Source organism: Pinus tabuliformis, chromosome 9 (assembly GCF_031772625.1).
Source record: "Pinus tabuliformis cultivar Carrire ecotype Pingquan chromosome 9, CPIR1, whole genome shotgun sequence".
In the NCBI taxonomy this organism is placed as follows: Eukaryota; Viridiplantae; Streptophyta; class Pinopsida; order Pinales; family Pinaceae; genus Pinus; species Pinus tabuliformis.
Window position 1 is genome coordinate 908,002,701 of NC_142307.1, and position 26,023 is coordinate 908,028,723.

Consider the following 26,023-nt stretch of genomic DNA (forward strand, 5'->3'; position numbering starts at 1 on the left):
CACCCAAGTTTGCATCCCAAATTTACACCATTATTTGCATCATCATTTGGCATATTAATTTGTAATGTTTTTTGCTTATTTTTAACGCTCAACTTTGCATCTTATTTTACATCTAGTTGTTGTCTTTTTTGCATCTAATTTGGTGCCCATTTATGTGTCCTTGTTTTTGCCCAATTTGATATCCTTTTGTATGCCATGTTTTGTTCCCTTCTTTGTGTCAACTATTGCACAATTTTTCACTTCTAATTTAAAACACTTTGTATGTCAATTGTTTGCATTTTGTATTAATTCCTAGTTTAACATCCAATTTTACTTTCAATTTTGCATCCATGGTTACATCCGCATTTGACTTCTTATATAGAGTATATTTTTCTTTACATATATGACCCCCTTTATAGATTCATAGTGAAATATATGATAGTTTCTAAATATCATTAAAGAAGATATCACAATTCAAAATCATTTGTAAAGAAATTTAAGAAAAATTGACAACATCCATCCAAAAAATAACAATGTGTCATTAACAATTTTCAAAACATGTATAAAATAGCAACATAATACTAATAAAATCAGTATTATTTTTAATCAAAACAAGTAAAATTCAAATATGATTAACAAATCAAAATATTTCATGAATATCGTTATTCTACGATAAATTAACAACATACATAAATCAAACTCATCGTATGATTACAAAATCAAAATGTCTCATTGATATAGGGTAAATTCACAACACCCATCTAAACATAACAATGTCATTCTACACAATTATTTCTTCATAAAAAACAATGCATGTGCATGCCTAGCTACCACCACCAAGATCATCCTCATGATCATCTTGACCATCCTCATTACTCTGATCCACATCATCACCAACACCGCAACTATCATCATCATCTCCTCCTTCACCACCATCATCCTCATCCTCATCATCTCCTGATATATGTTGAACATAATTTGGATCATCGTCTTGGCAATCATTACCTATAGCATTCTGACAAAAAAAATCAATATTACATGTTAGTATTAATTACATAACACAACGCATGTTTTTGTTATACAATGCTAGCCATAAAATGAGGTAAGATATACTAGCATTTGCACCAGATGTTGCAAAGGAAACGCCGTAAGGCATAAATTGAAAAATACAAATACAACAAAAGAATACTTTGATAAAGAATAAAAATATATTGAATGCTCAAATCAATGCCCCATTAACTGGAAGCATTTAGTAGACATATCTATCAACATTAGGATTATACACAATGATCAAGAAATTTTCCATATACAAACAAAAACTTCCACAACAACCTTTTGTCACATCCACATTTTAAGAAATGCCTTGGAACGTGATTGGAATCTTCCATATTGTCTTTTTCATTATGCAGATAAATCTTCCATATTGCTATTTTCATCATGAATATTGTTAGTTCATTGTTGTAAAGTGTTAGTGTGTTAAATTCAATACTATAAGTTCAACAAGTGAAAAACATTCCTCAATTAGCATAATATACATTTTTCTCTCACCGTGTATTTTTCAGTAAAAGAGCACAAGTAACATATTAACATGTATTTTCCCTTCATTATTTTCATCATAGAGCCAAGAAATCTACGCCTTATCTATAAAGTAACAAAAACATTTTGAAATAAGTTTAATATTTCAAGCCAGTGTCTAACCTATAAAGTAACAAAAACTTTTTGAAATAAATTTAATATTTTAAGCAATTGACTAAACTACTTTAATAATTGAAAAATTCTCAAAGATGAATTATACTCCATAATAAGAGAGCCAACATTGGAGCCCATACTTTCACTAAAACCAAAAGAAACACAACCACTTGTTAAGAAGAAATTCAAGTAATAATAATAAAACAAAAATAATAAACATTAAAGTATAAAATGGTATTTCCAACACACAAGTATAAATATACATGCTCTATGTCCATTGTTAGATTAAATGGGTGTGGAGAAAATTAGTAGAGAACCCAAAATTGTATTTCTAATTAGGATGGGTGGAGAAATGCTTTAAATGCGGGTTGTTGTCATTCTAATGAAACCCTTTGCAAAGGGGATGTTAAGATTCTGAGAGAAAAGCTAGGCTTGGTAGAGAATACCTTCCTTGTTTAACATTCCCCTACTGTAACCAAAAGGAAAGGGCAAGAGAAACAATAATTATGTTTTTGTTCACAAGTTGTACAAAATATATAGGTGCTATTGATGTTTGAGTGAATAATGGGAGAGATTATTTATGAAATTGTGATAAGGCGCACCTAGTTTTGTAAGAAAGATGCATATTAATGACAAGTACATCACATTTAGGTAGCATTTCATCAAGATTTGTCTCCAATGTTGCTCCAGTTTCCTTTTCCAATTCGGGTCCAATAGAAAGACGGTCGTGGTAAAGAAGCTTACAATTGAAGGGCTGTACAAAGGAACGCAATTCAATTCAACATCATGTAATGTTTATTATTATTAGATTGAAATTTTGAAACAAACAACATGCATGCGTAAGAATTATGGAGCACTGATTTTTGAAAAGAAGTTTGCAACATCATGAAGTAGTACTAGATCCTAAGAATGAATACCTTCAAACGCTTAAGTAGTTCTTTGCCAATACGCCCTGCACCAATAGAACCAATAGTTTTCCCTTCTAGATCATATGACCTGTAAGAAATTGCTGCCACTTTCCAATCACCCTCAACAATTTGCTTATATCCAGGCACAAAGTTTCGCATCAATATGAGAATGCGCATTAGCTCATCTTCTGCCACGGACACCACATTACTTTCGCTGATCTTCAACCAATGATGATACAAACAAATCAATGGAATTAAAAAATATATCCAATATAAATAAAATGCGTTTTTTTAAAAGTAACTCCTAAAGTGAGAAAAATAAAGTTTAAAAATATAACAATGACAATTGTGTAGTTAAAGTGTAACCAAAACAAATATATATATATATATATATATATATATATATATATATATATATATATATATATATATATATATATATATATATATATATATATATATATATATATATATATATATATATATATATATATATATATATATATATATATATATCTATATATATATATATATCAATAGAATAAACCTATCAAGTGTGGATCAAGCAGTTTGTGTCAGATTTAGCCCATAAAATGTCATTTTCAAATTTAACAATAGAATAAACCTATCTAGTGTGGATCAAGTAGTTTGTGTTGGATTTAACTCATGAAATGTCATGTTCAAATTTAATGGAGAGGGGTCGATTTAATGGAGAGGGGTTGAGAGTGGGAGCCACTTGTGAAGGGTAAAAATTATTCCGTAAGGCACTTAGTGAGACAGAGCCTTGCACAAACCTATTGACAACATCCTACAATTAGACAAATCATTCTTCCATCAACCATTGGAGCTGATCTCAACCTAAACACAGTTTAACTGATTATATATATATATATATATATATAGATATAATGCACTGGAAATCTAAAAGTAGCATAAACATAGAGATACAATTGGAGAGTCTATACTGGTAATCTGGAAAGCTTGGTGCTAAGCAAAAGAGAGTGATGGGATGATGTCAATGTCCTCTAACCCTGATGAGGAGGGGCGGGGGGCGCAAGCTATTGGCTCATTGTTGGAATTGTCAAGCTCATGAAAGGATCCAATTGTATGATATACTATGTGAGGCACCCGAATGAGGATGCTCTGCTTTCTTATCTAATGAACTTTTGATAATATCATCTCCACTCTGCTGAATGTGGGGGCAAAAGCCAATTGCGAGATCAAGCATATTTTTGCAAGCATATTTTGGAAAACAATCATTACAAACAGATTAAACAAAGAAGAGCGCTTTGAGATCTTCCGCAAATCTTTCAGGAATGTAATAAGAGCAAAATAAAACCCATGCGTAAGTACAGCCAAAAGGATAATGAATCAATCTAGTCATAGTAAATATCAATATGATAATCTAGGTAAGATGTATTGTCACTTTTCCTGATTTCAGCCCTCTTGGCACCGGTAGGTTACCTATATCCTTGGGAGAATAGTGACCATAATTATTTTTGGTTGAGAATAGCATTAATTCTCCAAGAAACAGAACCAGAATCATCACAGCAGTGACTACAGTTCAAACTTTGGACCCACATCCTTAATATTTATTATTAAGGCTCCACCAGTGGAGCTAACAAAAAGAAATTGCTCAAGCAAAATAAACCTAAAATGTAAAATCTGAACGAGGTATGGGTTACTTCTCCTGCATACCAAAGGATTCTTTTAGGACCCCTCTAAGTCCACCATATGCCTCCTCACATCCCTTCAAGTGGTAGGTGCTTCAAAAAATCCAGTTAATCTATCCTAAAGTACCATGGTTGCAAAATTGATTCTAATGACTCTTTGTTCCCATGGTTGCAAGGGCTATTTGAATTGAGAGTCGTTTGACAGATGCAAACCTCCCAAGCCATGACAACAATGCACCATGCCTAATAATCACAAGTTATTATAAATTTTCCTCCCCTCAGTGACGCTGTCCTTGTGTTCTTCAATCAAATAAATCAATTGCAGAATTTAATTAACAGAGAAATATAAATTCTGAACACAGCTACCATTACACACTAGCTGTAAAACAGTAAATAGCAGAAAAATATATTAAAATTTAGCATACACATGCACAGATGATTTCTTCTTCTAAATCAGTTTTTCATTCCTTAAACAAAGCTTGCAAGGAAACTAGGAAACTATATTTTGCATGAATTGCAGGGGATCTCAATTCAGCTAAAGTTTGCATCAGCTAGGGATCGGAGAGTCTGCTATTTTGGTCAAGAGTATAAACACTTCTTTCAAACCTCCTTTTGCAAATTTTCAAGAGCTAGGAATGTGGAAGTGTACACCAATGCAGGATCAGATCCCACATGCAGTGAGTGAACAGGGAATCTTAGGGCAATCTGATGGAAGAGACCCATGCTTTTGAAAGAGCGCACATACTTAATTCATTCAATGGAAAACAACAACTTGTAGAGGTTATTATGGGAGATTGATGAGGGCAAGCAACCATGGTAATGAAGACACCTCAGATCAGATTCCTCAAGCAGCGAGTGAACAGTGAATCTCAGGGCAATCTGGTGGAAAAGACACATGCATTTGAAAGAGTGTGTATTCTTAATTCATTCAATGGAAAACAACAACTTGCAGAGGTTATTATAAGATAATGATGACGGAAAGCAACCATGGTAGTGGTGACACCTTCGATTACGGATAATATGCATTTTCTGATGCGGGGCACATTGAAAGAGTTACACCTCATTTCTATCCTATTGTGGACAGCATGTACATGCATGCTCAGGCCTAGGGAGCATTTTTCAAGGAGACAGAATTCAATAGTGTAAAAAATTCAGTGAAATGTGGTTGGAGCCCCTGAGATTGAATCTCAGGTTTGACTGTAATTACCAAACAGTCTGATATTAATGAAAAATCTTGAGTACTTGGTCTACAATTTTTCTCCTATTCTTGTCCATTGTTCACTGTTAATGAATTTTCAGATGTCTATTCTTAGGTAGGGCACAAATACCTGCATGGGTAAAACTCCAGTTTGGTTAGAGGGTGCAGTTCGTAAGGAAAGGGATCCATGCTTGCATGTTCCAGTTCATCATCCAGTTGAGGTATACTTAACTGTCACGCAGATCCATGCAGCTGGGCACACTAGGTGATTGGATGAGGGTTATGGTTTGTTTCAGTTACCTTGAGTAAGGGTGCAGTTCACAAGGAAAGGGATTCATGCTTGCATGTTCTAGTTCATCATCCAGTTGAGGTATACTTAACTGTCACAGATCCATGCAGCTGGGCACACTAGGTGATTGGATGAGGGTTAGGGTTTGTTTGAATTACGTTGAGCAAGGGTGCAGTTCATAAGGAAAGGGATCCATGCTTGCATGTTCCAGTTCATCATCCAACTGAGGTATACTTAACTATCACATGGATCCACGCTTGCATGTTCTAGTTCATCATCCAGTTGAGGTATACTTAACTGTCACATGGATCCATGCAGCTGGGCACACTAGGTGATTGGATGGGGGTTAGGGTTTGTTTGAGTTACCTTGAGCACTTCATGCATGTGACCAGATATATTGTATCTTCCTTTGCCTTGCTATTCTATAAAGAAAACACACAGCACGCCACTGTGTTGGTTACCAATTTTTTGGTTTTCAGCTGTTATGATGTATTTTCCTCTTTCCATATTCCATAGAAGATAGATGTGATTGAGAGTTGAGATATGTGTACTCATTGTTTTTATTTTTCTGCAGTATATGTTTGTAGATTGTAGGATTCAAAGATTGATGTTTTGATAAGGTTTTTCCATTTGGTGTTGAAGTTACTTAGGACTTTTACAATTATAGTGAGTGAACAATTTGTTTACCATGGTCTAAAAGACATTACCATACTGGTAATGCAAATAAAACTAGGCTTAACCAACACATTTAGCCAAAATTAACCATCACACTAACAAACTATAAGAACAAAAGAAATCCCAATAACCTGAATCGCGAAGATGGCTTCAAGCTCATTCAACCTTAGCAGCCCACCATCTATCACATTTCTGCCCATAAAGATCTCACATACTTTGTTCCCTTGCCTTTGTTCCTCACTCCTCCCTCTCCCACTTTCCTTATCCCTTCAATAGATTTATTATTTTTTCAATCTCTTTGCTTCATCCTTTTCCTCATTCTTATTTCTCCATAACCATTCTGTCTTCTCCTATCTTTTGTTTAATCTATTTCCCTTTTCTTTACAATTCTATCCTTTCTCCCTCTTTTCAGTATCTACCTATCTTCTTATTATTTGACCCCTTCTTCCTAGTTATTTTCATTACATATTTTTTTCAAGTTATTTAGGTACTTCTTTATGTTTTATTACCCTTCTACTTTCCCACGTGTTTCTCATTTACTTGTTGATTAACGCTTTTGGTTTATTTATTCCATTCACGTTTTCATTCATTATCAATGTCAAACTTTGTTAATTAGAATATTATTTTTAGTTACATTTTCTTGTTTACTCGTTCTCACCTTCAACATCAATTCAATTTTAATTTTATTTTAGTTAAAACTTTTTAATCTTCTTGTCTTTATGATTATTTTTCAATGTTTAATAATACTCTCTTTTACCTTTTTCTTCCTATCGTTGAGTATTATATTGTGTTTCCTTTAACCTGATTTCTTAGCTACTTCTTTACTAATAATATTATTCAATCTCTGCTATCTTAAAAGACTTATACCTCTTGTATTTTCCTGTCTTCTTCCTCCTCAACAACAATTCTCATCTCTTTATTCAGTTTTGAAAGTGTTCAACATCAAAATTGATTACAAAGAAGATACCTACAATCAGTATTCCAAATGGAAAGCCCAACAAATAGGAGGATATCAACAACAATTTGTCTCTTACTACGACATGGAATTTCAATCTCTAGGCCTTATTGAGGAACAAAGGTAGTCATGTAGACTTTGTATGGATATAGCTCACAGGGTTCCTGAAACCAAAAAAGGATGTTTGAGTAGTCATTGATCTGAAATTTTTTGAAAACTACCTTGCCAAATATGGCAGAGGATAAATCATCTATTATCACCTAAAAACTGCTCACTTGCAACATTTTTTGCAGTCACACAGATCTAGATTGGATAATTTTGTGTGAATTTTATAAGGCATCCTAGGACATTAGCATGCCAAACTTGCTTCAAGTGTAGAAAAACGCCTATATAACAATCATTAAGGGAAAAATGTAAACAAAGGTGTCATTTGGTTCATCCCCAAGTCTAGGGACCTTATCACAAGTTGGAGATTGATCACCCACCTCAATGTCTCTTACAAGATTCTAGCCAAGGCCTAGCCATGCATGTCAAGCACATTTTACTAAGATCATACATCTAGAACAAATAGCCTTCATTGGGGAATGATTTATTCTGGGCAATATTATAGCCATATGGGAAAGATTCAAGTGATTCAGATTCTCAAGCCTCAACGCTTTATTCATCAAAATTAACTTTCAAAAAGCATATAACAGGGTTGAGCGGCATTTCATCCTGGCTATGCTCGAGGATCTCAATGTTGGCCCCAACTTCCCTAGTGTCATGGGAACTATTTTCTGAAAGGAAAGAATGTCTCTCAATGAACAGTAGTAAATTTGAACAAGTTGCACTCTTTCAATTTTTCCAACAAGGATACTCATCAGCTCCTATAGTCTAAGTGAGATGGAAGTTGGGGCCTTGTGTTATTTCATCTCTCACAAGGGCCAAGGATTAACTAAAGGTATCAGTCTCCTGAATAGTGAATTGGGCAACCAGTCAATGGGGACTTTGTCGATGATTTTTTTCTCAAGATCTTGTAGGGGAATAGAAATCAATAACCTACATGATAAATTGCCTTCAAATATTTGGCTTAGCCTCTAGAACTATAATTTAGTGGACCAAAACCAAATGTTTTAGACAAAGCCAACATTTCTATTTGAATGACAGATCAGTAAGGGATTCAAATACATTCAAGTCAAATATTTAAGTTTCTGGGCATCCTAATCAACTTTCAAAGGTCCCTCAAATAATTATACAAGATGGTCATCCAAAGAGTTCAAAAGAAAATTGAAAATGATTCACCAAGCCATTAACCCTAGCTACCAAATCCCAAATCTCTACTAAAATCCTTACTACAATTCATATATATTCTTCCTCTTGCCAATTCCGCTCAATCAGTGGAGAAAACAATTTGTGGCTACGAGTAAAAATGGAGGGTAGTAAGAGCTTTTACAGAAAAATCTGAACTTTATTGCATTCCAATGATTAGGGACCATGGGGATTATCAAAACGCATACCCAAGCTTAGGCCTTGTGCAAAAATTGAATTATTAGTGGCTTAGAGAAATGAGGCCTCGAAGGTTCTTGTGTAAAATTGTCCTATTGGCATGAATTCATGGTATGACTTAAAACTACAAACTCATGTTATCATCTCAACCATGGTTAACATAAAAAAGGCCTTTGTCACTCAAAGCATATGAAGGGCCTAGAAGAATATCAAGCTATTCTTGAAATAGAGAGGCCAAAGGTTCAATTTTGGTTTGTCTTTCGATGAATACTCCTTATAGTGATCCCTATCCTTTTGCTCAAAGGCAAAACCTATCATTATCCCTATCAAAGGGCCTTTGATCCCTATCCATATCAAAGCATGTGAAGAGCCTAGAAGGCTATCAAGCTATTCTTGAACTAGAAAAGCTAAGGATAAACATATTTCAATTTTTCAAGAGGCATTAACACAAACAAAAGCATTTTTACTCACAAATTGAAGACTAGGTCACTCACCTTGTGCTAAAAAGAGTCATTCAAAGTTCAAACCAAGGTTATCAAAACCACTTAGATTGGATCAAGTTCAACCAATTTGAAGCAATTATCAAGTGAAGGGTCCTAAATCAATTCACAACTGAGTAGTTCAACACCTTTTCAACTGAGTCCAATCCAGACCAATGTTCGATGAACCTAAACCCACCTGCACAGTCCCATGACAGATTGAATAGTTCTTCATTATTGTTTTTTTACTGATTTTTGATCTACTCTCAATTTCAATTTTAGTTCTAATAATTTTGGCTCAGTCTTACCAATCATAATAAACTCATCCTTAATCCCTCCTTATCAAGTCAAGTCTGCAATCCCCTGTCACCTTGTGGAAGGTTTGGAATTGTACCAAGGCCAAAACATTCAAGAGGAATAATTTGGTTTATGGCCACAAATGGCTTACCATAAACCTATGTAGTTGTTCAATTAAACAAAATTTGGATATTGAAATGCACATACGTGACTTGCCTCCTCTAGCTATCCACTATCTAGAAACCCTTAACCGAAGAATACTTTCTTTGCCTTGTGCCTCATCTAGGATGGCCACTGCTATGGAGTTATTGGTTGAACATCGAACTTTGATGCACAGAATTGAGGATGAACTCTCTAGTCTTCGTCAACAAATTGAAGGCCTACAAACTCCACTCGACAAGCAGACCTCCGAATCCACTTTCTCAAGCAATGTCATTAGCAATGTAGCTCAAGATTCTCCTGATCTAGATGTAACAGTGTCCCCTCAGAAGAGGGGATTTGGACCCGGCGATGTCACCCCTCCTCCCGAGAATTAGCATGTTGGTCTGTAAATGCTTTCAAATTTTGTATGTTCTTTTGGTGCCTATATAGTATATACATATAGGAATAATAGTTTTGACATAAAGGAACTCAAAATTTTGACATAGTGGGCATTCCAAAGATGGATAGGATTGTGAATTAACAAATGGAAATAGTTCCTCCTTTGATGTAACTGCTGCATTCACAAAGCAGATTTTCATTGATACAAATGTTCTCGTTCTAGTTTAAAAAAAACATATGTAGAAAAGTTATAAATATGGGGTTTCCCCCACATTTCCATTTTGAAGGGGTCACATTTTCAGGCGTTTCAGAAACTTTCAGATGTTTACACATTTATGCAACTTAGAAGCAAGCATTTAATACAAAAAAGAGAACAAAGTTTCCATTTAACATCTATCCCACTTAAAATTCATGAAAATCCAAATTATTTCCTTAAATTTAAAAAAGCTCGTTGCCAGGCTCAAGAGGGTAGCAGCATGCCCTTCATATCCCATATATATCAATTATCTTATCTAAAATTATTTGCTTGGCCTTCTATAGAAATATCTCCTAGAAGGGCAAGATCTAGGTCCAATAAGAAACAAAGAAAAGAAAAACTGAGGAATTGGATCTCCAGATGATTACTGATAAATAAAATTATTGTGTTAACCACATAACTGTTAGTAGATGAAAAAGAAAAAAGATATTCCATGGCATCCAAATATCGATCAAAAGCAAAATAAAATGCAGCAAGCAATATCAGTTGATTCATCATAGTAAAATTACTCGACAGAAGTCCACAAAAAGCAACAATTAGACAAAAAATTAGCAATTAGTTAACAATAATCAATAGGAGCTTGGTTCCCGTAAAGAGGGGTGTTTCATACACCCACGGAGGTTCAAATCCCTCTGAGACATGTTTTACCCTCGTGGGCAATTTCACCATTCAATGCTCCGTTTCAAGCAGTTGGGATCAGGTGCGAGTCTTTGATGACTGTCGGAATAAATACCCACCATCCGCAGCTTCTTAAGCCAAGGGATTCTCCACGAGTGTTGAAAGCAGTCTACACTACATTTTAGTATTCCTAGAATAGGGAAGACATGCTTGAGACAGAGTGATAATAGGAAGCATCAAAATAAGCTAACAATTGGGTGGAACCTGAACAAATAGAAAAACAATATGTAACACAAGTCTCGAAGAATACCAAAATAAAAGGGAAAGTCACCAAAATATGAGATCAAGCTTTGAATTTATGCGAGCAAAACAGAAAAGCTAAATCACCAGAAGCATTCATGATGGTTATATAAGCAAGGTAGAAACCCTTTTTTTAAGATATTAAGCCGGTAGAATTAATAACCAGAACTTAGATACTATATTAAAACAGAAATTTGTACGGGCAAAAGGTTAGCAGACAAATTTATAGCTTTGGCAACCTATGAAAAGCTTCTCAGAACCTTAGACCCAAAAAAAAACCCTGAGAATACCATTAAAAAGCTTTCCTCGCCCAAAAAAGCATCGTCGGCCTCTTTTTATTTTTATCAAGGTTATAATTCAAATACCTGGCCTCTGACCATCAAACGGATCCGATCCTCTTGCACAGCTGGAGCGGCGTTCCCTCTCTCTATTATAGTTTCGTTGTCTCTCAAAAAGACGCTGAGACCGCCTTCATGCTTGATTTACACAGCTGGAGCGGCATTCCCTCTCTCTATTATAATTTCATTGTTTCTCACAATGACCCTATAACCGCCTTCTTGCACAGCTGGAGCGGCGTTCCCTCTGTCATCCATACCAGCCTGCCTTGCAATTTCACTGTTTCTCCGCAGAGTGAACAAATCCTAAATCCAATTCCTTTCGAGTTGAGTTGTATCGCGACCTCCCGCCACAGCGATTTCACTGTTTCTCCGCAGAGTGAACAAATCCTAAATCCAATTCCTTTCGAGTTGAGTTGTATCGCGACCTCCCGCCACGGCATTTTACTCGAAATAAAATAGGTGAAGCGGATTAAAACCCTCGTACCGGATGCGTTAGGACATATCAATTACATTTAATACAATTGTAGGGAGGAAATGCACACTTCAAGCCCCTTTAACGGTATATTTGTTTGAAACATTTTTATTTTTTTTAAATCGAGGAATCAATAATGGGTAGATACTAAGGTAATTATAGATTTATTTTAGTGACAACATTTTGAAAGAAAATTATGACTTGGTTTGAGAAAGGAAATGAAATGATATTTTAATATTTATCGACTAAAAATAATTTATGGGGCTATTAGTATTTTGTTTTTCGTTTTTTGCAATTCCATTTTTTTATTCAAATTGATGATGAGCTTGCTCAACCTTCGAACAATCCCATCGTTGAAAAGACAGTGCCAATAAACCAATGTTAACATATTCCCATAACTTTCTCTCATGTCTTTGAATGCATCACATTCCAAAATGAAATGTTTTTCTGATTCCACTACCCCAGACGTGCAAAATGTACACACCCGTTCTTCCCAAGCTTATTCAGTTCTTTTCCACCATCATATTTCCCACTGAAGTGATGCGAGGTGTTTAGCAAGAAATGTATGACTTAGCAACGTTTGATATGTTTAAAGATGTATTCATAAAGGAGGTTTCACTCACAAGGGGCATCTACTTCGATAGCATTTTCATAATGAACTAGAGTCTAATCGAGAATTTGAACTTAGGTAGGGAGAATGCAAAAGCATACCTTACAACCATCTTGTCAAACCATCTAAACCCATTTGAAAGATACATTATTAACATACCTTCCAACCATCTTGAAACCACCTAAACCCATTTGAAAGATACATTATTATGTTCTTATGGGACACATATAGGGATGGTTTGTTTGAAAGATACATTATTAACATACCTTCCAACCATCTTGAAACCACCTAAACCCATTTGAAAGATACATTATTATATTCTTATGGGACATATATAGGGATTGTTTTCAATGATTGAGTAGTTAATATATAGGGTGTCATTCAAAGTTGTATACCTTAGATTACCTTATATTGATATAGTTTGAGAAATTTAGTATTAAAATGTTGTTTTTTAAAGTAGGTTTTATTTATTGTGTTATTGGTTGGTAGGTGAAAACATAGTCATCGACTTAACTAAAATTATGACGTCAAAATGAGAACTCTAATGATAAAAATTGTCATGTCCCTTCTCAAGCAAATTTGTAACAGGGTGTTTCCACGCATTTTTGCACAATTTTGGCTAAGGGAAAGAACCCAGCATTTTCAACTTAGGGACTTAGGAGGAAATTTGACTTAATTTGGTTGCTAGTGGCAGGTGGGGGCCACCCACATGAGAATTTGAACTAGGCCATTCAAATGTCTTAGAGGGAATTCGAAGTGTTGGATGGAGGGGCCCACATGAGACAAGCAAGACCCACAAGGATAAAAGGAGGAGGGAGCTCTCATTTGGTTTCATTCTTACACCTTGCAATCAAAATTACTTGATTGTTCGCCCTGCCATTTAGTTGAGTCAACCGGTTGTTTAGCCATGAATCTCTCAAGCAAGAGATTCAACCTCTACTTCGAGAGACCGTTCGTGCCCGCCCTAGAGAGGCAGTTCCATAAGTATTTCAGGAGTTTGAGAGTGTGTTATAGCACTACCATTCAGCCACAACAGGGAGTGCATATTTCTGGCTAGCTAGAGAATACGCAGGGGGAGTTTGGAGCTATCAGTGATCAAGCATTTTCCGGGAGAGTTAGAGAATTGGGAGAGAAGCAAAGGGCCAACCTTTCTTATGATTTTTGGAGCCAGCAGAGCCAATATCCCAGCAATTTGAATTACTGGGCTTGGGGACAACGTAGAGGGTCAGTCCAGCGATTTCGTGGAGCTAAGGAGCAGATGCCATAGGCCGAAAGCCCATCTGGGAAGTCAAAGGATTCATAACAGAGGTTAGTCCAACACTTTGGGTCCATTTCCGAGAGGATTTACAGGCAAATTCCAGCAGGCCGAGTTTTGCAGTTGCTGCTGAAGCTGGGCTCCAAGGGGGTCGAATTTCAGAAGTATAAACCAGCGAAATTCCTTCGTGGGTTTTTTTGGGTTTCTTGACAGGAGTCCATGGTTAAAATTTCAGAATTTTCCAGATGTTATTAGGTGTTGAAATCCTAATTCTTATAATAGGGTTAATTACTAGTTAACTGGGGAATTCACACCATTTTGTGGGTTTAACTTTGGATCGGAGATAGGTCGAACCCTTTTTTGCTTTTTGTGGGTTTTGTTCAAGGAGCTTGAGGTTAAATATGCAGCATTTTCTAAGCATTGTAGGTGGAGTTTCTAACAGTCCCTTTCCAGCAAGTAGTGTAGTTTTCTTAGTATCGCAGAGAATTAGAGGAGCAGTCGTTTCCAACATTTGCGATCATTGTATTTGTAGAAATTTTGACTGTAGATCAACCTAATAATGCAATATAACTAACGCAAAATACTTTAATCTACTTCTATAATCAAACTTGCGGAAGCTTAATAGATTTGAGCAAGATCAAGCGGAACACATATAACCAGAAGAAGAATTAATGCACATGAAACACATAAGAATACTCAGGGGAAAGCCTCAGCTAAAAACCCCACTATCTGTTTTATCATACAAGGTGGAAATCTCTCAGAATTACACAAAGCCTTAGCTCCCACTGCTAGCCTGCTCTCAGTACAATCCTCATGGATGCTCACAGGCAAACAAGGCTTCTCACAAACTTTCTCCTCTACCCTCCAAGCCTCCTATTTCCTTGCGTTGTTTCTCCTAGTTGATCCTATTGTTACCAAGTGTAACATTGATCACTCACAATGATCTCACACCTTGTAAAACTGCGCAATCCTCAAGGAACCTTATTCCTTCTGCATGGATGAGTTTCCTTTACAGGAAAACTCATGCAACTGATAGTAATGTGTCCTTGACATTTAGCTCAACTGGGTCTTTCTCAGAATAGACATGCATGAGTTTTTGATGAGAGAATCTTCAATTATCTGGAGTACACTAGTTGGATGCATGCATTAACTGACTGAACTCACAATTAGTTCCTCAAATAGTTTGGAACTAATTTAACTGGACTTAACTCAGTAAACTGAGCTAACTAATTACAACTCAAATATAACTCAATCTTATCTCCTTAATTAATGGATAATCTCCTTAATTTAAGGATTAACTATTGCATGACTGCAGAAAAACTTCTAACTTGAATTTCTCTAACTAATTAATCCATAATCAATTAATTAATTATTTCCAAGCAGCTGGTGAGACTAAATTCGAATTTAATTCACAATTTTAATTCAAGGACAAATTAAAATTCGAATATTATGGATTCTATTTTTATCATTTCTTGTTGCTATTTTCAACAATATTATCACCTGGGTTCTGTCACACTTGCCATTGAGGCAAGCCTAGGTTCATTTCTCCATACTATTGTATTTGCTCCATTAATTAATAAAATGGCAAAGCTAGTTCTTACTTCTGGAGTTTTTATGAGCATTTGTTGATTGTTTAAAATTTTGTGTTGTAAATCGTTTTTGCTTTGCATATCACTATTTATTTAAGTTTGGAACATTACAGTGGTATCAGAGCATGATCCTAGCCCAGCTGTGAGAAACTAGCTAGAAGATCATGGAAGCTTTGGGTATGAGTGCACAATGACGAGGGAAATCGGAGACAAACCCATGGCTCAATGGAAACCCAGTATGCAGAAATTCTGGGGTAGAATTCATTGGAACGATGAGAAGTTGTCCCAGTTGAGGAGGGTGACAGACCAAACCCATCCTCACCCTTACAGCAGAGACGTGAGGGGTGTGCAAACCATGGGGGTGCAACCATCTACATCATGTGGGGAAAGCGATCAGGGTACCAGATCTCCTACAAGGGAGCAGGGAGGACAGAGACAATTAGAGGGTGAGACCAGGGGGCACTTTTGTTGGTGGAGACCTAGATTCATATATCAAGAGCTAGAGGAGGAGGTTGAGCATGATGCTGAGAGCCCACGGGATGGTGAGGAGCACATTGATATACCTGATGTGGCACGTGAGTCACTTTTATTAGAGACCTCTTTGATAGCCCCAAGTGACACCTTGGTGGAGAAGATAGAGCCTACACACATAGAGCCATCTGTTGAGGAGGATCCACCCATGGACGAGATGCCAATAGTTGTTGAGGTATCTGGAGTTGTGACCGAGTTTACAAGTGATAGATGCCCATGACAATGTCACTAGTTTCAAGCTGACCTTCTAGCATTAAAAAGGAAGGTCACATTAGTGTGTGAGGCTATGCTACAATAAAGCGAGGAGCTGGAGGGAATGAGAGCGGGTTGTGGTTAATTCCAACCTAGGAAAACTTGATATATAGGTTCAATAACCTTCTTGCGTTGTATGCCCTCATTGTGTAGGCTCAATAACCCTCTTGTTGTGTGTGCCTTTGTTATGTGGGCCAATAACCCCTCTTGAGAGGATGCCTCATTCGAGTTCAACACAGTGAACATAATTGCTTGTGAGGGAGAAGAAAGGATTGAGAGGTATGAAGTTACAAGAAAATGGAGAGCTAGAGTGACTATGGCAGGATTTAGTGTATATCATCTCAGTGCTAATGTTAAGGACACGGTTAAATCTTTGCTCTGTTAATCATATTGCAATAGCTATAAGACTAAGGAAGAAGGAGAAGCTATGTATTTACTATTTTGGATGGTTGGACAAAATTCTCATTGCAACATCTGCTTGGCATTGAGAGGCAACGACTATAAGAATGTTCTTGTACAAGAATTTGTTATAATTTATCAATACCATTGTTGAAACTGCATGTGACTTTCATGTGTGTCAGGGATGAGTTCAGAAACCTAACACAATAACTTATTATAGGGGTAAAAGATGAAACTAATTTAAGGAAACAATGGTTTTTACCTGTCCTGTTCAACCAGGGATAAGATAGTTATTCGTTTGTATTTTGCTTCCTTATCCAGGTAGACATGAAAATGCTAAGGCTTGCTAAAATCAATGATATGCCTGCCTACACAGTGGGTAATTGGATAGAGATACTTACTATTTAACTTTCAGGAACTTATACTTCACTAGCTAAAAAGTTTTGGATTTTTTTTTCTTATGACCTTGAGTACAGAGTCTCATAATCAACTAGAAGAAAAATCAAGTCTAACACATACACTATTAACCTGCCTGTCACATACGGTTTGTCACACTATATATTAAAATAAGGTTGATCATACTAACAATAAGGTTTTATAGTTTAAAAGGAGGGCTCTCCTGACTGCATTTGGTTGGTTTATAGAAAAGATTGCTGGAATGTGTAATGTGAATGCTCTGCTAACTGTTTTTTAAGCATTTGGAAGTATTAAAACCCCCTAGGATAATTAATGTAAGACCTGTTAATTAATGTGTAAAGATGGCTATTTTCCTTGGGCTACCTTAGTTGTTCATGTTTAGTGATCTGTGGTATTATGACTCCTCAAGTCACTATTAAACCATGAGAACCATGCCCAGGCAGACTAGTGTGACATTGTGGATGAGAACCAAAACTAGACTCCTATAACCTCCTTTTTCATCCTTTAAATTGCAGAATTAACTGACTGTTCTAGTAATCGTTCTTGAGCACTTGAAGATGTGCACCCTAAATAATAAGAATAATACCCTGTAACATATGAATAGTCCATCCTGAGCATGTAGGATATGCACATGAGGTCCAATAAAATCACTAACCAGAATACCAGGTGTTATTAAAGCCTCTACAGGTTGATGTATATGAATGTTATAGTGTGCACGAGTATGATTCAATTCCATACGAAAATACAAAACATCTGATAGGATTTCCTTATATCTCATAGGCAAACAACCATTGTCCCTTCTATAGATGAGCAGAATAAGTGCTTGGTTCTCTACACTAAATAAAGACAAAGTATAGTACTTATTGCTGACAAAATAGGATTTAAATCGCGGTTCAATTGCTTGACATTTAGCTGGTCACAGAATTGTAGAGTGCATAATCATAAGTGATGTTGCGAGCCTAATTGCTCAAAGTCTAAGGGTCTTGCGAGCCATAATCATAGCCATGTATGGCATATCTTGTGATTATGGCATTTTATGAGGTCAATTCTTGTGAAGACATTTTAGTTTATAATAAATTTTGAACCTCAACAGAGTTTTGGCAAGACCTGGCTGAGCTAGGACATCAACAACACAGCTGATATGAATGACATAATCTAGCCTCAAGAGGGAGCCTCTTTTGTTTCATCACTCTAACAATCTATGAAGTGGTGGAAAGCATAACAACTTCCCCTTGAATATGACACCTAAACTGAGTACAAATCCTAAATGATGCAGCCCTTGGTGCATCTCTCTCAAAGTATCGATATTTCAAATGTTGAAAGCTCTTGTGCCCATTTGATATGCATTCGATTACAGTTCCCCTGAAGAAAGAATCTTATAAAGGTGAGGCCATGGCCAATATGTTAGCCATATCCATTGGAGTTGCCATTGCTTGACAACTTTAGTGTGATCAGTCCCACCATGATTCACATGGGCTTCTACTCAACATTGGCTGTTGCTATTGTAAGAGTCTTCAAGCTCGTTGAACCCATAGTATTGATAAGTGTATTTTTTGGGTCTCTGGTTTTCAAATTCTGCCTATGTTTTCCTCTCAGTATCATTATTTCAAATGCTGAAAGCTCTAATTCCCATTGTTGTGTATTTGATTGTGGTTTCCTTGAAGAAAGAAGCTTATAAAGGTGAGCCCGAGGCCAATATGTTGGCCATATCCATTGGAGTTACTATTTCAGCTTATGGGGAGGCCAAGATGAATGCATGGGAGGTGATTCTCCAGTTAAGTGCAGTTGCATGTGAGATTACCCAATTGGTTCTCATACAAATTCCACGAACATCAAAAGGGATTAAGTTGAATCCCATCACATCTTTGTTGCTCCTTGTTGCCTTGTTTTTCTCAGCACCCCCTGGGCCTTAGTAGAATACCCATTTCTGATAATCAGGGTCTCTTCCTTTGATTTGGATTACATGACATTTCTGCTTGTGCCTTGGCTCTTAATCTTGCAGTGTTTCTTCTGATAAGAAAGACTTCAACCTTGACTATGAATGTTGCTGGTCTTGTCAAGGACTGGCTACTCATAACATAATCTTTGTCTGTAATAAATGAAAAGGTTACAGTCATAAACTTGAGTGGGTGTGGACTGGCTTTTCTGGCTGTATGTTACTATAATCATTTGAAACTTCAAGCTCTCAAGTCCAATGACAACCAACCAAAGTACCTCAGCAGTGCAGCTGATGCCAATGATGAAGGAGAAGGTTTGGTAATGATGAGTGGGAGATTCTCATTCAGAGATTCAGAACCAGTAGAGAAAAATCAAACTCAAGCTTCAGGATTAGGTATTTAGATCATTAATATTGTCTTGTGCTAGAGATTACTGTTCTTGGATTGGCTCCTCTATGCCCATATCTATTTGCAGGGAACAGGCCAGTCATTCACAGTGAAGAAGATAATGACAAGATTAGTGGATAATGATGGACAGGATGGTGCCATGGTGCCAACCTAAATCTCAAGTATGGAGACATCTGTTCATCAATTTGTCAAGAAGCATGGCCTACAATTCAATTGCTCTAAGCCTATCACTTCTTCCACCTGTCAAATAAATTGTTTCCTGTTTGTTTAGTTGACTATGGTTCTAATAAATATACTATTGTTTGTTGTAAAAAGGCAAAAAAAAATAAAAAATATGGAAAGTTTTGACCCCATTTTCTAACTACAAATTGAAATCGGATTACCATAGTGACCACCTCTGCTTATTGGAATCAAAAAGGGGTGGGTTATGCACAATCCTCTGTATCATTTGCTATTACCAGAGATAATTAAAGCCACCCTAAACTCAAGTCTTAACTATGCTGATAGGGTGTTTGGGGAGGGGGATCCCTTACCAACCCACTATAATCTGCACAAAAGCATCCTAAGAACATATGCAAAATCAACCCTTCAATGAAATGATCCAAGAATATAGGTACTCAAACATTGATTTTATCAAAGAAAAATACAAGACAGAAAGAAAAGATCATAACAAGGATTAGAGGAGTCTAAGAACAGTGCTCACTGTCTACAGAGCCAAGACGAATGCAGAAGAGTTCTTCCTTCAGTTCCCCATCTGATAAATCAGTTGCATGCCAGACCCAAGTTTTATCACTACCTGTGTGCTTCTGAAGTGACATTGGGGAATGAACTGCAAGGCAAAAAGTTGAAATATTTCCAGAAAGTTTAAATATGGCAAATTTTTCCAATCAAGAACTCTAAATAATTTCATTAGGACAAGGCATAGAGGATTCATGACGGCGACAAGAAAATAATGGCGCTTTGCAATTTTAGCACTCTCTTGCAGAAAAATACCTTTTCTGAAATCGTTTTGACCACGAAGAAACGCAAATGAACTGTTGGAAGTCGTGCAGAGAGAGATCTGGTGGCTCGTGGATCGATTCTGGGGCAATGTTTATGCGATTGCAAACCATGATTGTTCATATGCGAGCTACTGAGCTCGTTGAGAGGGATACGCGCAATGGCGCCAAACTACCAAGAGGATTTGAATTAAAAGGCGGGATAGAATATCTACCGTCCGATCATGTCATCGACGGCCATATATTTGTGTTTCAGTAAAACGGATTTTCAAAGAATTTGAAATATTATACATTTTATAGAATTTGAAATATTATACATTCTATTATTTAAGTTGAATAATAGTTTTACTTTGGAAAAATAATTGGGCACATCAAATAAAATATTGATGTGACGGACATAGAACTCCGAAACAATAATGCACCCTTCTCTTACTCCAAAACAATAATGCACCTTCTCTAGTTGATGTGTCAATGCTTTCTTTGAAGTGGAACTTAAAGAATTAAGTAATTATTCATTATTAAATTGGGATTTTATATAAATTAATTGACTATTTATTAATGTTAATTTCATTTTATAATTTTATAGTAATTTTTAATAGATTTTTGTTAAAGATAATTATTTGAGCTATTATTGTATCAAGATTTTTGTTGTGTCTTTTATTATTATATTTTAATCCACTTTAAACATGCTCAAAATATGTTTTCATCTTCATTTGTGGAGATTATCTACTTGCATATTCAAAAAGTTTTGATGTATTTTTTTCCTTGAAAAATGATTATTGTGATTGTAATGGTGAGAAATTATTCTATAAACAGTGTTAAGTGTTATTTAGAATAAATGAGAAATTCTTTTTGAATATATAAGACTAATCTTTTAGAGAATAGATATATATTCCCTAATTATCACATAAACAAGGGGTTAATCTTGCATTTAGTGCTTTATCTCTGTAGAGTTTCGCTAAACAAAGGGAATACCTCCTCCTGCGTGACTTCGATTGTCCCTCCCTCTTACAGGATTGCAAAGCATTAAGAATTGAATCTTCTTTATTTTAAAGATGTAGTCTTGTCGAATATACCAAAAACATAGTAGGATTCTTTCATTATTGACAAAATCAAGCACATGTTCAAGGGAAGTATTCATCTATGGATGGTTAACAAGTTCATTAATAACTACAAGCAAATGCTTCAAACTATGTATTTAATTATCTCTATTCATCATCTAAAGAGTTCAAGAATCAAATCAATTCCAACCGAAGTTCTAAGTATATGGTTAGCCTCTACTCTAGAGGTTCTATTATTGTAAAATTTCACAACTATGGAAGTTGTGGCAAGGTCTCAAAGGAGGGACTTTGTTTTTGGGGCAAAACTAACCTTTTTTCAAAAGATAGTTTCTATAATTGAATCCATCTTCAATATCCATTTCTTCAACCCCACTCTGCCGGATTTGAATATTGAATCCCCCCTACTTATTTTGGGATGAGATGATCTTTCAAAAGCCAACATAAATATATTGGGGACTTACAACAATATACAAACTAAGCAAGGAAGGGTATACACACATGTGTTAGAATTTGAATTGAAGTTGACTTGAGCAAAGGTATAACAATGCATATTTAATTAAATATTGGTGATTTTAACAACCACGTCCATTAGATTAAAATAATGATACTTTATGTGTATCTATATGCAAAGAAAAAATACTTGAAAGGCACCTTCCCAACAACAAAGGTCATTATAAGAAAAATGGAAAAATAACAAGTTGATGGGTGGTATGATTGAATGAAGAATCAAAGGGCAAGAAAGAAGAGACATCCAAGTTTAGTCCTAATAAAAGATTTTATGGCCCCTTCCAAGGAGTGCATTATTAAGAGGGACACAAACATGATCATGGAGTCTGTGCTAAAGTCTTATGGGAGAAATAGGAAGCATGTGAATGAGATATTATGGATTTCAAAAGAGAAATCATGTTATTCAATCCAATAGAAGCAAGGGAATTGGTGCTACTTGAGACTCCATAAGCTCTAAATCAATTGGTGAAAGCAAGAAGTCTAAAAGATAAATGCAAAGAAAGGAATATCCATCTATGTACAAATCTACAATAAATAAATTCAAAATTATACAGTGTTTCCATATAGACAATGTTAGGTCCCTATAACACTAGTGATTCCCCCATTACTAGTGTCATTGTGGCCCTTACTGTTATTGTTGTGCCCTTATTGTCCCCATATTGTTATTATTGTGCCCCATAGAAGCCCACTATTGTTATTTTTTTGCCCTTATATTATTCTTGTTATGTTGACTTTGATTATATTGTGACCCCTTAGACTCCTATATATAGAAATGAGGCTTTGTCATTTGTATCATCCAATAATTGTTCTTTTGTGTGATGTAAAGGAGGTTTCCCCCTCGAAGAGGCTGATTTCTAAGTTGTTGATCTATCTATTCTATCTTTCTGTGAGTTGGTTTCATAACAGACAACCTAGGTTCGAACCCTAAAAAGTGTAGGGTTTTTGTGAGTGTTTGTGAGGGAATGTGTTTGACATCACATAATTGGATTCCCTTCATCATCAAAGAGACATGTGTCCCAAAAGTCAATTTGGTTTAAGTGGATGTTAATATGATACATTGTATATTTTCTGAGGGTAGTAGCACAATTGGAAAAAAGCATGTTGGCAAGCCCTTGTGTATCCAAGTGATCGAAAGTTCAATCCCCCAGACATATCTCACCAATTGAACTTAAAAACAATATGATACATTGTATATTGCAAAGCCATTAAGTTAAGTAATGACCTTGGCTAACCCAAATATTTAATTAGAATTTAAGCTCAAACACAACATTAGAAATGAAACCTTCACTCTAGATCTAAGGATATAGGGGTCAACATTGGATATTGGATACAAGACAAGGTGATCAAATGTATCTCTTGGACTAGCATTTTTTACAAAGGAATACAAATTTTAATGCTTATATTAACATGTATGTATAATATAATAATGAAATAGTCACTCTTTAGTTCATGGATAAAAGTGTTGGTGTGGAAGGAAATCTCGAGGGATGTGTCACTATAGTCATAAAAATTGCATTTATTGTGGCACATGGAGAACTTATTAATTGGGTGTAGCTTTAAAAATGGATAGGAGTGTTATCCTCCCCACCTAACTACAATTCCTACAAATGACATATTTAGTGATTAATGAGTATATTGTTGTAATAATTTTCAACCCTGTGTTAAGAAATTGCCCACTTTTTCTAAGAGATCTAGATGGGTAAAGTGAATGGGAAAACTGGGAATCTTACCCATACTAGAGTAGTCATCGGCAACATAGTGAGAGGATTGAAGTTGGGAAACCATGGCTTCACTAGAAGACCAACTCATCCCCAAAACCATGGACCTTGGTCAAGGATTTTTTTCTTATCCTCAAGAGATTTGAAGATCACCACAAAAAAACATGGGTCTACATCCACCCAAACCGGCGTTCATCCAATCCTATCATAATCGAACAAAAAAACGCTACTTTTTCAATAGAAAATGGGGAATAAAAGTATCACCCAAGGATAATGACCATCGCATCAAGCGCTCAATCATAAGGGAGGAGCAATAATTTGACAATCACACGTCCTTGATTTCTGTTGATTTAACTCTGAACACTCACGTAATATTCTCTTGCTTGGCGAATTAAACACCACTGCATGGAATGGACGAGGATTGAGCCGAACCCTGGATGAAGCCCACTTCATTCTCATCTAAACACAAAACTATATATACGTCAAAGCTATTACAATAGATTCTGACTGTCAACACCTCGAGGTTCTGTTTATATGTGGCTACCTTTTATGGTTACTATTGAATGTGTGATTGGAAATAGTAATGGCAACTTAGGGCTGCCAAATTTCCTTCGATTCCCTCACTACATCCTAACGCAAATAGTTGTTCAATGCCTTGGGTGTCTTTCAAAACTGGTAGGTAGCATCTTCTTTGATATTTCTCGATGGTTTTAATTCCACTACAATCACAACTTTCATTTACATAAACTTCGTGTTTTCGCACGAGCGACGATTGTTCCAAGGTGAAATGTCACTTGGATGGTTTCAATGTTGTTGACCCATCATAACTAACTAACGGATATGCCCATTACAATTTTATACCACCCCATTATCAATATCAATTATGCATGGGAACCAATTAAAGCAACTTTTCACATTAATTTTATATGAGCATGAGAACATGTGTTAACAAGCAGCCCATAAAGCCTCATTTTGAATGCCATAGTCACTTAGAAGGAATTCCTCTTGTAGTAGCATCCTCCCTACTAAAATTTGCTAGTGCTAACATTAGAACCACCATTACAACAAGATATCTTTCTAGTGTTGACAACACCATTATAGTGAGATACCTCAAGAGAGACAGAAAATTTAAAAAGTATGATAGTAATACATATCCAGAAGATGGTATTGAAACTAGTAATTGTTCACGAATCCATAAGATTGTAAGGTCATTCTCATTATCATAATCATTGTCATCATCATCACCATCATCCTTGTCATTGTTATTGCCATCATTACATTATCATCATAATCACCATTCATGCCATCATCATCATCATTATGGACATTTTTTGCAATTGTTCATAATTGTAGATGTTGTAAGATATATCATCAACCCAAAAAATGTGATCAGTGCTAGAAAAGGGTTGTTTAGGAAACATTGATATACGTAAGAGAAATAACAACTCTATTTTTGACAGAGGATCGATGATGATCATCATCACCACCATTATCATCGTCATTGTCATTTTTATCATCCCCATCATCATCATTAATGTAATTTCTATCGACATTGTTGTAATCATGCATCATCATCATTCATGCCATTATTGTTTTTGATGATGACCTAGATGAAAATGATGATCATGACACCAAAGATAATGCTTATGATTATGACAATGACAACATCTAAAATTGGGAAGATTCGCCAACGTCATTAGCATCGTCATCATCATAATCATTGCCATCATCATCATTGTCATTGTAACCACTATCGTCTTTATCATCATAATCACAATTCATGTCATCGCCATCATCTTCATTTTCATCATTGTCAATATTATTGACATTGTCATCAATTGTTCATAATTGTCAATGCCATAAGGAATATCATCAATGCAGAAAATATGATGAGTGTTGGAAAAGGGATGCAAAAGCGAACATAGAAATGGGGGCAACAATAGAAGTAAAATTGGATGAAAAGTGGATACAACATAAGTAGATGCACAACAACATGAAAAACCTGACACAAAAGTGGATGCAAAAGTAGATGCAGTTGTCAATGCAAACTTGGATGCAAACATGAAGGCAAAAGTGGAAGCAAAGATGGGTCCAATGGTAGGTGTAAAACTTGGCACAAATTGTGGTGAAACAAATGTGGATGCAACAACGGAAACAAAAGTATATGCAAAAATGGATGAAACAAAAGTG

At 35.8% G+C, this 26,023-nt stretch overlaps 1 protein-coding gene across 1 annotated transcript; it reads right to left on the minus strand.

Moving 5' to 3' along the window:
- Positions 1-575: 575 nt before the first annotated feature.
- Positions 576-11,818, minus strand: LOC149151709 (formate dehydrogenase, chloroplastic/mitochondrial-like). The gene is made up of 3 exons (XM_089441471.1): positions 11,707-11,818; positions 2,586-2,795; positions 576-994 (listed from the first exon to the last, which is right to left on the minus strand). The coding sequence occupies exons 1-3, from the start codon at positions 11,719-11,721 to the stop codon at positions 803-805; spliced, it is 417 nt and encodes a 138-aa protein (XP_089297597.1). The 5' UTR covers positions 11,722-11,818; the 3' UTR covers positions 576-802.
- Between the last annotated feature and the right edge of the window lie 14,205 nt (positions 11,819-26,023).